The sequence below is a fragment of the Ciona robusta genome, chromosome 2 (assembly GCF_009617815.1).
Source record: "Ciona robusta chromosome 2, ASM961781v2".
Lineage (NCBI taxonomy): Eukaryota > Metazoa > Chordata > Ascidiacea > Phlebobranchia > Cionidae > Ciona > Ciona robusta.
In genome coordinates, this window is record NC_143236.1 from 2,893,661 (window position 1) to 2,905,656 (window position 11,996).

The window sequence follows — 11,996 nt, forward strand, 5'->3', positions numbered from 1 at the left end:
GAGTGGGGAAGATGGGACACCTTTAGCACGTAATAACCAAATGTTTAGATCGTGTTTTAAACAATTAACAACGGTATAATAGGAGTAGGGAGGATACAGTTCTATGATTATTTGAATTTTCTTTGTTTGCTACCAAATGTGACAAGGAAATGGAATAAAAAGGTGTCCCATCTTCTCCCACCCTTACTATGTAGTATAGTAAGGTGAGGAAAGACGGAACATCTTTAGCACGTATTATTCCAACGTCCTGATCGTCTTTAAACCTTTTACAATGGACTGCGGAAGTCGTGAAGATACGGTTTTATAGTTCTTTAAATGTTCTTTGTTTACTTCCAAATGGGACAAAAACAACGAAACACTTTTTGACGAAAATCGATCTGTATGGCTATTACGTACCCAAACTTTAACTATGTACCAAGTATTAGGTTGCTGATTACTGATTGATTTTACTGGGCAGAAAAAGTAAAACGCCAATCTTTCAAATGCAGCCAATTTAGAGTAAAAGGAGGGCGACAGGAAATACACTACTCACCACTGGGTATAGTAAAACAGGCAACTAATACCATGGAGGCTATGATTAGCAAATTTCATAGAAATCATTTTTATGGGCTTCGATGCTGATATGCTTTGCTGCCACCTGTTGAAATGCTTTTAAAGGGCTTACTCTATGTTTCCACCAAGCGACTTATGTCCTTACTTCTTGGTATATACTTTAAAATTGACCAAATACACGCCCACAGCGTTTGTATTTTCAGAAACTCATGCAATGCGATTAAAAATGTTTCATAGTAAATGCTAGCTTTTTTTTCGGTAAGCGAAGTTGCACCACATATAGAAATATCTGTGTTTATAAGCACCTGAAGTAACCGGAGCCGTAGGTGTTTCTACGACTCTGGAAGAGTGGAAGTAACCAGTGATAATACCATAGATACCTGTTTTACTTTCTATGTTTATGAAAAATAATAAACTTTTTCAGTATTTTTTTCAATATTATAATTTGTGCTGCAATAAATACAAGCAATAATGGTTTGTTTATGCCATAACTTGTGGTGTCGTGTGGTTATGAATCAAGTACTGCGTGTACAGAAATGGAAACACTGGTTATTTCCCGCAAGTTCGTCACACATGAATGATTCCTCGGGAAAAGCTGTTGGGCTGGGCGTCGTGTTTGTCTGGTTGCTAGTTCATTAAAAGTTCATTTACTAAAGTTTGACAGTCGCTACTTACACGAGTTTGAAAGATTAGGCTAGGTTGTATTTGCCCGGTATACCTTTTAAAGTAAAAGTATGTTATTTTGTCGCTACAAACACTTAAAATTACTCATATTTTTTGGGGGTATTTTATTCTTTCAGCACTGTTATGTACAAACGAAGGTTCAGATAAGCTCATAAGCTTACCGACATGGACACTGTATGTGATGTCGCTTTAGGTTCAGGTTGCAGCGAAAAGTTAAGAAAAGCACAAACTCACCCGCACGCTAGCTTACAATTTTTTCCCGGGTCTCTCTCATCATCCAGAAGAACCAGCACAGGTTAACACCCCGCTTCTGTTTTTGTAAACTTAAATTTAGTTTTCGTACTATAACTATTGAACTATTATATATACCAGGTTCTTTAATTCAACGAAAAAGAGCAAACACAAGTAATTCACATGAATATACTCCCATGTGCTCGAGGGATCATGGAAGGTCCTCTCATTCCAGAAAGACACCAATCACGGTATTTATTTTGCATTTGGTTTACCTATCAAAAACACGTTATCTCCCTCTTTTATAATAATTTATCGATTATAGCGTAACTTTTTACAGATAAAAGTAAATTTTAAATTATATTTAATCATTCTATTTTTTTTTTCATTAAATATGTTAAGCTTTTCGAAATAAATTAGCAAATATTAAGTTAAAATTTGAACTTCCAGGGTGGTAGTTGGGATGACAACAGTGTTGGTCACGGTTCAGTCGCAGCTCGAATGCGACGAGAAAGAAATCGAGCGATTATCCGAAGAACACAAACCACTTCAACATACAAAACTAACTCTATAGACACACATGGTCAGTAAACTATTATTATAAAATTTAACGATACTCACACATTTCAGTAACAAAGCATCGAACACATAATTTGCATTCTCTTTGTACTTCGTATTTTTAATTGTTTTTTCTTTAAACAAACCATATTTTCTCATTTTCTCATACTCATACTGTCATATGACTAATGTTAACATATATAAATATATATATATATATATATATATATAATTGTTTTTTTTTCAGCACGCATCACCAGCACCTTAAATCTCATAAACACAACAGCGTTGTCTCCATGGCAACCTCATGAAGAGGATAAACTACCATGGGATGATGTTGATGATTATGTGAATAGTCACTATGGCAACAGAACTGCCGCATCAAAAAGATCAGCGGGAAGTTTGTGCAACATCAACAAATACAACAACGTTTTACCAGGTTGGATTATTGTTGTTCAGTGTTTCATAGTCGAGTGCTTATAAATACTTCACCATTGAGCTATGCTTTTTTGTAGACATTACATGGAGAAGAGGTACTTAAATGTGTGGTGTCCTTGTTATTGTTATATTTACATGTTTGTCTCGGAATGTTTAATTTTATTGTGTTTAAGCCCAATATATAGTTTTAAGTATTGTAATATTAAAATATTGTATTTTGTTCATTGCCAAACTTCTCCAGGTTTTCTTAAATAGATGTTGTGTGTAATGTCTGGCTTTCAAATAATGAAATTCCAATATTTTCAATCAATATTAAATATGTAGGTAATCAATAATACTGCTTCATCTAAATTAGTGCAATTTTGATAATACAGCTTTATGCTTCCCACTGTAATAAAATAACAACTGTTTAGTTTTTACAAATAATGACATGAAATATTATACACAGAATCTGTAAGTCCATGGGATTCAAGGTCGATCCCCGATCGCTACACTCGCTTACACCATCATCATCGCTACTCATTCACATCAGGTGCATTTTCTTCTCTTTACCGTTTTTTTATTATTTTATGATACAATGTCTATTTATTTTGTTTTATTCAAGGTGAAAGAAATTAGAAAGTATTTTAAGGTAAAAATAAAAAAATGTTGTCATGTTAATAAATGTACCCTTTTCATATCTACCCTTGCGCGGCGAGCAAGGCAGTCGTTTAAACCCGGCTGTTCTGTTTCACACACTTTGTGCCCACTTAATAGTTACCATGTATGAAACTTAGTGTGTCATGTTTGTGTGTATGTTACTTAGTGTGTCATATTTGCAGCAAACCATCATTCTAGTCCAACATCTGGTTGTGCGTCAATTGCAAGTTCCGACCTCGACTCAGCAGATCTTGCTTTCTTCAGTATGACTGATGACTCATCATTTTTTGATGGTGACTCGTTATTTTCCGACTCATATGGTGCAATAGACGGTGACTCGGGGTTTTCAACCAATATTTTCAGCCTTCTTGAAGAAGGAAGCATAAGCTGCAGGTAAGAGTTAAAGTTTACAAAGAAGCAATGGCCTCTTACTAAAGTTTTCAATTTTTATTTTTAAATTTTGATGTGAAACATTCACTAAAAACCGTTAGAAAGTATGTTAGATGTATTCTAATTAATTGTGGGCATATATTTACCAATTAAAACTTCTTCCACATGTTTATAATACTGTTTTATGGCTTATATATAGTTTATTAAACCACTGTTTACTTATAACTGGTGAGACTGGTGTTGTAATCAATCAAACATTCAAATTGATTCAATATTAGTTTTTTTAAATAGTTTCCTAATAACATTTGTTGTCTGTGATTCCATAGCTTGCTAAGTGTAAACAAAGTATCCAAACCTTTTTTAATTTAATTCCATCGAGTCTTCTAGCTATACCCCATTGATCCATTAATGAAACTTATAAATATTTCAGGACCCCTTTCCCAAATGGAGATTGGCCAGACTCTATCAGCGAACTCGACTTTGACTGCAGCGAGCCACAAAATGACATCTCGAACTGTGACGCTCATTCCGATATCGGACCAAGCTGTTCCACTGCCTCTACTGAGAGGAACAGGTAAACAAAGTTGAATTTTCATTTTCTCCCGCCATGTGCTCATTAATAATAAATCTGCTTTCCAAGTTTTCCTAATGTAAATTAGTAGACCTATTTGCCGAACACCAAAAGCTCATTAACCCTGCTAATGTACTGTGGCTACTTTATTATGGCATGATTACATTTCTGTTTTTACAAAAGATCTCATTTTAATTCTGCTTTTGATAAAACCAAATTGGTTTACAATACATAACACAGTATGGCCAATCAGGGATTGTAGTAACATTGATTGCGTGTGATTAAATAACCATAGCTTTGTTTCTATAAATTAACGGAAATACGAGCACATAATTCATGATATGTCGGGTGATTCTATGTCTTATGTTGTCATCTCATTGTTGTTGTTATTATAGTGGTAAAATAGGAATATTATAATAATAAATAATTTGTTGATAATTTTTTATGTTTTTTAAGTTTTTTTTGTGTACTAATGTGTTCCTATGGAGCAGTGGTTATTATACTGCATATGTTTGCACAATTTCACATTCATTGTTATCCTTCAAGCCTATAATGCCTGCCATTGCCCCACCTTTATTTATCTTCAAACAGCATATTAATCAAACATACTGTTAAGCCACTCCTTTAGTTACAATGTATAAATTTGTTTCTATATGTTACATTTAATTGTTCTCAAATACTTTAATCAGATTAAAGAAACGTCAAATCCGTGGAGCCACAGAATCCAAGGTATTGATTCTATTGATTGTTTTATATTGAAAACAAACAAGTTAGATGCCTAATTACCCTGTTAATGTTGTACATGACAGCTGGTGTATGGTGAAGTGTAGTTTATATGGTTTTATATTTCATCTGCACTGGGCTTATTTATTAGAGATATCTATAAAAAGCAAGAAACAGAAAGGGACTTTTGCAACAATACTTTAAAGTAGACAAACAGCTTTATTATGCTTTGCGCAACCATAATTAAAAGCAGATATTATCATATGAATAAAAGCCCTGTGGCAATATGACCATTATGTTTCATTGAACCCTCTATGTCTTGCTTGAATGTATTTACCGAACAAAATCTTTAAAGGACGATTTCTATTATGAATAATTAATTAAGGTAATATGCATTGAGATTGTACTTTTGCGCCACGGTCCTGTGCCAACATAATGGAAAGAAGAACCATTTGTTTGCAGTTTCTTTTTTAAATGTTTCAATGTGATAAATACAAAGCACTTACTTCATTATGAATTCATAAACAAAGAGCTGAGCTGTATTCTGTATATGTATCAGCTCTTTAAATAAAATCATAATTTTTTCTGATTTTTTTTAATGAACCCCCACTTTCGATTTTCTGAATTAAATTTTTTTCATTTTTTTTACAACTTCCTTTATTTTTGACTTAGTCACTGTTTGTTGAAGCTTAAATGTTTATGCAATTAAACAGAACCCCGAAGAATCAAGTAGTGGCAGCTTTGACTTGGACTTCCAACAAAGCATAAGAGATGAAACTGACTCGGTGTCTGGTGATGACGCATCGTCTGTATTGGAAGCCAATCTCCCGGACTTATCGGACGTCCTTGATGGAACTGAGCTCCCGGATCTGGACCTCGAAGTTGGAGCCGACAAGCTTGACCTTGTGACAATGATCTTCGGAAACGAGAATGAAAGTTTTTTCACGGAAGATCAACTGGGAGCAGGAACGCTCCTCCCAGAGGAGGATGCAACTATAGACAATGCATCCGCAGAGATGCAAGTTGAGTATGCGGAGAGTGATGATACCACAGTGATACGCGATGATGTGGCCGATACAGAAAACTTGCTTGATTTTGACAATTCTCCCGAGGAGCAATGTACCTCCACACCCAACACTGAGGATGATACCTTAGTAATGAAAACAGATCTTAAAGATTGGAATCTGATGTCAAAGGAAGAGAGAGCTCGATTCATTGAGGAGCTTAGTGGGAGAATAACCAAGACCATGGGTTTACAGGTTTGTTTATTTAGAACAAATCTGGTGTGTAAAAATATATTTTTATATTTCACTGTACCGTATTCAAAGTTAATTTTTTAAAAAGTTTTTAACAGGTGATCACTCATTAAAAAACTAAACTTGTCCCTGAGAGCCAAATACTTTGCCCAAGCCTGACACTTACATTTTGTTTAAATTCATAGAATGTGTTAATGTGATTTATAAAAATGAAAGTTTGTATATATATGTATAATGTATATATCAGATAAAATAGAGGAAGTATTAGAATAAATTATAAAGGTTATGTTACACTCAATTCAAAGTAGACTGAATGCTTTCATTTTTCACAGGAGCAGCTGGATATTATCAGAATAATCGGCGTTCCCCATAAAAATAACATTCCCTTCCGAATGTCAGTGGATGATATCGACAACCACAAGCTATCGAAGGTACTTGGTTATCTCAACACGCACAGAAACGAGTCTCCAACTAAAGCCGCTGACCAGGAGGTGGCAGTAGAGAGCAATCTTAGAAGAAGTAACAGCGACGGAAATATACCGGCTGCAGTTTCGCAAACTCAAAAGGAACACCGGGTATGTTTATGTGGGGGTGTTGTTTATTTTTTTATTGCCTCTTTATTATACTAATAAGTAATAAGTGCGGCTAAAATTATTTTATTTGTATTTTTTAGTTTTGCTACTTAATTGTTAGTTATGTGCGGATAAAACTATACTAATATTTTTGGTTTATTTGAAATATTGTCTCGTGCAGTTCTTAGAAAACATAGCTTTGTGTGTGTTGCTAGTTACATAATCATCAAATAATGGTTTGGCATCACATGACTTTCTGTTTAACCCTCAGCGTTAAAGGTTACTAAGCAAACATACAGAGCAAATATGATCTATGCCAAGTTTGCTTTTATGTAATCCTATAAGGCTGTAATAATAAAAACTTTAAAAAAAATAACTTTTATTTAATTTAAATCTCTTGTATTCTAGTAATAGATATTGCTATATTTTTTGTATCTATTTATAGAAAAATTTACCAATAATTAAACTCTTAGTGCTTATACAAGTAAAAATTTTGCGAGATTAACATGACAAAGTCTGCCACATTGCGGATAAAAGAAATGTTGGTTATATTTTACGTCAGAAGATCAGTTGCTGGAAAATATATCATGCTTAGTAGCAACATCAGCAGAAAAGTAATTATTCTGACATCAAAACATTTGTAGAGACGACAACGACAAGCTCGTAGGTTTGCCAAGTGGTTAAAACAGCGTCAGAAGAAGGAAAACCGTCAGCATTTGAAAGAACAAAAGAGTGGACTTTTTATAAAAGAGAAAAAACTCAAGATTCAAGTTGAGACAGAGGAAGATATTGAAGTTGAAATTTAACGCTGTCTGATTTGGAAAGATTCGTTGCTATAACAACTACATGGATGACATTCCATGGTTGTTTGTCGATTAATATTCGTTTGTTGCTCATTGTATTTTTTTTGTTCTTGTTTTACTTTTTCTGTATTGATATTACAAAGGATTTAAAAATTTGTAAGCCTAATACAAGTTGCATTTTTTACATTGTACAACTTTCAAATTACCCAGTATCTGTGAAATTTATGTTTTAATGCCCATGGTTAAACCTGGGTAACTACATAAGAATTTCTTGATAAGTTGAGGTGCTTAGTGTTCATTGTGGCTTTGCATGGATTCGTGATATATCCTAAGTTTTCTTACACATCTAAGTTTCCTATTCGCACGGCATCGAATTTGAATTACCAATTCCTGAATTCTTAACAAATTAGTGGCATATGTTTTTATTTTCGTTGCTTATTCATTTGTAATGCTACTGTTTTTCAGACCTAATTTCGAACCGCTTTTGTTAGAGAGTATTTTTTTCATGAAGCCTTGCTCGTATGTGCTTATAGGTCTAGTCGGCAGTCGCTGTAGTTTTCATCCTGAACTCATATCCATACCCAGTACATAACCAAGACCGGCATAAATTGGTAAAACATACGCCATTGTGAAAACCTTATACCACTGTTTCATTAAATGCACTTGCTTGGAAAAACGCTGCTCGTTTTGGGGTAATAAAATCAGTGTTGTTTAAATTGTGTTATGTTTTCTAGTGTTAGATCATAGTTAGACTATTAATGGTTTATTTGTGGGTTGGACATTTATGTAGGAGTCGATAGCACTTATATCAAGTGTATACTAAACCAAATTTGTGGCAAAAATAAACTTTATTATAAGTTATTATATTTTTCTGTTTTTTAAAGTGTTAATTCGTATATTAACGACATTGATTTGTATTTTTGTTGGGTTGGTTTGATGGCGGACATGAGTCGATAGTTTAAAACCCTGGTTTAATGTTACTCGATAATTTTTGAGTTAAACCAGCAGTTATAAAAAAAGCACAGATGAAAGTCGTCAGATATGTTAGCTCTTGATTGTTTGAGCAAACATTTTGATTGATTCGATTGAGGTATAAAGGACGACTGACCCAATGCAAATACTTTCGATCTCTATTTAAGTACGACTTAAAAAAAACTTCTATTGACTTGAAATCGCGGGTTTACTTTCTCGGTGCACGATTAAACAAAATAAAGAATGAATTTTTCGAGTATGGGGCCAACAATCAACAGTGTAATGCCAATTGCAGCGGGGATTAACGTTGGTGTTAACCGTAGCGTTCAAGGCCTTTAGTACTTATTTGTAAGCAAAGATTTACCGATTCTTTTTTCGGATTAATTATTCGTATAGTGGTGATGCCGCGAAGAGATTGGAAACTCTAAAAAGAAGTAACTTGATGAAAATGTTACGTTTTACGAAGAAGAGTATCGGCAAACAACAACCACAAGGATTCCAAAGCAACAAACAAGGATTTATTTTCACTCATACCATAATTCTCATTTGCTTGTCATTTGCAAAGAGCGCAGAAGCAAGGAACACCACAACTGCAACGAATAGACAGCTTTACTTAACCAATTTCACGACCCAAGGACTGCCAAATGTAAGCGAATTATTTCCGAACATCGAGAATGAAACAAACGGATCAAACATTGCTTATAAAGTGGGGCTGTCTATACTACTTGGGAGCATATGCACTGTGACAGTTCTTGGAAACTTAATAGTCATTTTTACTGCGATCCTATTCAGGCAGCTCCGAACTATCCCGAATATGTTTATTATAAGCCTTGCTTCTGCGGATTTGTTAATGGGCACGATAGTACTACCAATGTGGAGTCATTATGTTATTGGAGACTTTAAATGGAGTTTAGGCTTCTTTTGGTGCGACGTTTGGACCTCTATTGACGTGCTGAGTGTAACTGCAAGCATCGGAACTCTGTGTGCAATATCCCTCGACCGTTTCGTAGCTATCACGATGCCATTTAAATACGCAACAAAAATGACTCGTCCTAGAGCAAGATTCATCATCGGTAAGAGGAAGTTTACTATTGCAGTATTGCCACATAGCATTTAAAGCGTGTGATCCTAAAAACACCTTTATTACCGAGTAGATAACCATATACAGATGACTAGAACGCTTTATCTTTAATAGGAATCATTAGAAACTTTTTGTAGGGTAGGGGAAGATGGGACACCTTATTCTATTTATGGGACACCTTATTCGAACTATAAAACTGTATCCTCATGACTCTAATGTTTAAAACACGGCCAGGATAGTTAGATATTATTTGTTAAAAGTGTCCCGTCTTCTCCCCACCTTACTATGTGTTTTTTTTTTAATTGTTTCACCTTTAAGGTTTTATATGGATGGTCTCAGGCACGATCGCTTTCGTTCCGATTAATCTCGGCTGGTGGAAAACAAACAAACCTGAGGATTTGGAATGCTACGATAGCCCTACATGCTGCGAGTTTCGGCCAAACGTCATATATGCTGTAGTATCCTCCTGTATATCATTCTACATACCTCTCATTATAATGATATGTGCATACAGCGTCGTATTTAAAAGTAAGGCGATGTTTGCATTTTGGAGACCAGATTATCTGAGTGTAAAAATATGTTACTAGTTTACAAAGTTTTACTCATTTTACCATAGTTATTTCGACCACAGTTGCAATACAGAAGCGAGGTGTCTTGCCCTGGGAGAAGCGAGAACACAGAGCAGTGATTACCATGGGAATAATAATGGGCACGTTCGTGGTGTGTTGGCTCCCATTTTTTATCGTGAACATAGCACAGGTTAGTTATACTTAGTTTGTGATAGTAGAGGTAGTTTAACCATAGTGTAACAAAAATAACCCGCTTTCGATACAGTAGGGTCGGGAAGCTGGACTTCTTTAGCGCATAATATCCAAATATCCGAATTGTGTTTTAAACAATTAACAACGGTCTATTACTCTATGGGACTCGTTAAATACTGTTTTTAATTCTTTAAATTGTTTTTGTATACAACGAATGGGACAAGACAATAGAATGAAAAGGCGTTCCATCTTTAATTTCCCCTATCTGCCACAAATTATTTAACCGATATTTCTTTGAATTCAGCGTGTATCTTTAACAAATATATTTGGACAAGGTTTTCTGCCAATGTGTTGCTTCCACTCCATTTCTTATGGTAAACTGCCTGGGTTATACCAACAGTCTTTTCAACCCGATCATTTACTGTCGTAGCGAGGAGTTCCGAAAAGCGTTCAAGAGGGTTTTAATGTGTGGATTGTGTAGAGAGGGTAAGACTACGTGTATACACGTTTAAATCACAAGATTTAACACGATAATGAAAATTTGTGTAAGGTCAAATGTAATTCTAATACTTTAACCACTTAAAAATTTGTGTTGCTTCAAAATACTATGCGTTTAGGGCGTGTATAAATTTTACCATTATAAAATTAAATCTTACCCATCAGGATTTCAACAAACCAGCAGAGCTTCGTTATCCAGCTCTTACGCATTACGATCGAGGTCACGTGTGAGAACCGAGAGCATCTTATCTCAGGTCACCAGCTTACTTTTAACCGGTGGCAACTCTGCTAAACGAAGGACGAGCAGGTTAAGTAACGTTAGTGGTCGTAGCAATCGAGCGTCACCGGTCAACGGCAGAGTATCTCCAGCCTGCAACAGCAGTTTAAGGCCGGGCGAGCCACGGACCTTGGTATATGGCTTGCGCTCCAGCACCAGTCGACAGTACGAGTCGGATACGCACTCGGATGGTACTACGTCGAATGGCATGATACCGCTACATATTGTTGGAGAAACATCAACGTCCGTGAACGGCTTCGTAACGGATGAGCTGTATCCTCAGGAGAACACACTTCTACATATGAATGGTCGTAACAGGTCAAGACCCAGCAGCGGCTACATGGAGTTAACACCGGACGTTTGCAAGAAGTTTCAACGGAGATCGTCATCCGCTGATTATCTTCACGGAAGAGTATCTTCAAGGGAAACTAACGATTCGAAGACAAATGAAACATATAAAGATCAGTTACTATTCAAAACCCCTAGTTAATTAAACGAAAAAGCAGAAGAACAAAGGAATAAACAACAAAAGACAGCAGCTTTAATGCATGGGAACAGATTACAGAATGAAACATCCACATTATCACGCAGTTAACCACATATTGGAGTACATTTACAAGTTTATAACAGGCGACTTAAAGTGTGAAAATAAAAGAAAAATCTAATTAAATGCCTTTGATACAAAGCTGAAAACATCCAGTTTTCTGTGCAGTAAAAGCTCCTCACGTTTTGTCTGTAGTGTAGCGTGATGTTCTCTAATTCCCTCTTCTTACACTTGTCCCTTTATCGCTGTGTTGTTCAAATCACCTTTATAGACTTTGGTTTAATAAAGAATTGAATAACTTGTTATGCTGGGTTTAAGCATAGTTTAAGTCAGTCAGTGTGTCAAGAGTTAGAGAACCTTTATTTAACCTCGGTCAAAAGATATAGGCTATATAACTGTATTGAAAATTATATTCCAAACCTTTTTTTTCATCTTTACCTATATAT

The 11,996-nt window shown here is 35.3% G+C and overlaps 2 protein-coding genes across 3 annotated transcripts; both read left to right on the plus strand.

The window, feature by feature from the left end:
* The first annotated feature begins 1,129 nt into the window (after positions 1-1,129).
* On the plus strand, positions 1,130-8,133 carry LOC149740118 (uncharacterized). 2 transcript variants are annotated; one of them, XM_089872185.1, is made up of 12 exons: positions 1,130-1,284; positions 1,353-1,531; positions 1,609-1,718; positions 1,918-2,050; positions 2,273-2,464; positions 2,912-2,995; positions 3,285-3,495; positions 3,923-4,066; positions 4,753-4,792; positions 5,500-6,045; positions 6,375-6,617; positions 7,259-8,133. In XM_089872185.1, exons 2-12 carry the CDS (start codon positions 1,402-1,404, stop codon positions 7,418-7,420), a joined length of 1,995 nt encoding a protein of 664 aa, XP_089728311.1. In that variant the 5' UTR covers positions 1,130-1,284; positions 1,353-1,401; the 3' UTR covers positions 7,421-8,133. The 2 variants fall into 2 exon arrangements, with proteins under 2 accessions (XP_089728311.1, XP_089728310.1); XM_089872184.1 differs by having other exon boundaries at positions 1,130-1,531.
* Positions 8,134-8,252: 119 nt separating this feature from the next.
* Positions 8,253-11,853, plus strand: LOC149740119 (beta-2 adrenergic receptor-like). Its single transcript, XM_089872189.1, has 5 exons — positions 8,253-9,462; positions 9,789-9,998; positions 10,102-10,229; positions 10,567-10,717; positions 10,895-11,853. The coding sequence occupies exons 1-5, from the start codon at positions 8,832-8,834 to the stop codon at positions 11,494-11,496; spliced, it is 1,722 nt and encodes a 573-aa protein (XP_089728315.1). The 5' UTR covers positions 8,253-8,831; the 3' UTR covers positions 11,497-11,853.
* The last annotated feature ends 143 nt before the right edge of the window (positions 11,854-11,996 follow it).

What these genes read in the sequence shown, in the direction of transcription:
- LOC149740118 (XM_089872184.1), top strand. Translation starts at nt 1,402, where the DNA reads ATGGACACTGTATGTGATGTCGCTTTAGGTTCAGGTTGCAGCGAAAAG. An exon ending in GAAGGAAGCATAAGCTGCAG is followed by an intron (nt 3,496 to 3,922) that starts GTAAGAGTTAAA and finishes TAAATATTTCAG; the next exon opens with GACCCCTTTCCCAAATGGAG. An exon ending in AAACTCAAAAGGAACACCGG is followed by an intron (nt 6,618 to 7,258) that starts GTATGTTTATGT and finishes AAACATTTGTAG; the next exon opens with AGACGACAACGACAAGCTCG.
- LOC149740119 (XM_089872189.1), top strand. Translation starts at nt 8,832, where the DNA reads ATGAAAATGTTACGTTTTACGAAGAAGAGTATCGGCAAACAACAACCA. An exon ending in TAGAGCAAGATTCATCATCG is followed by an intron (nt 9,463 to 9,788) that starts GTAAGAGGAAGT and finishes TTCACCTTTAAG; the next exon opens with GTTTTATATGGATGGTCTCA. An exon ending in TTATCGTGAACATAGCACAG is followed by an intron (nt 10,230 to 10,566) that starts GTTAGTTATACT and finishes TATTTGGACAAG; the next exon opens with GTTTTCTGCCAATGTGTTGC.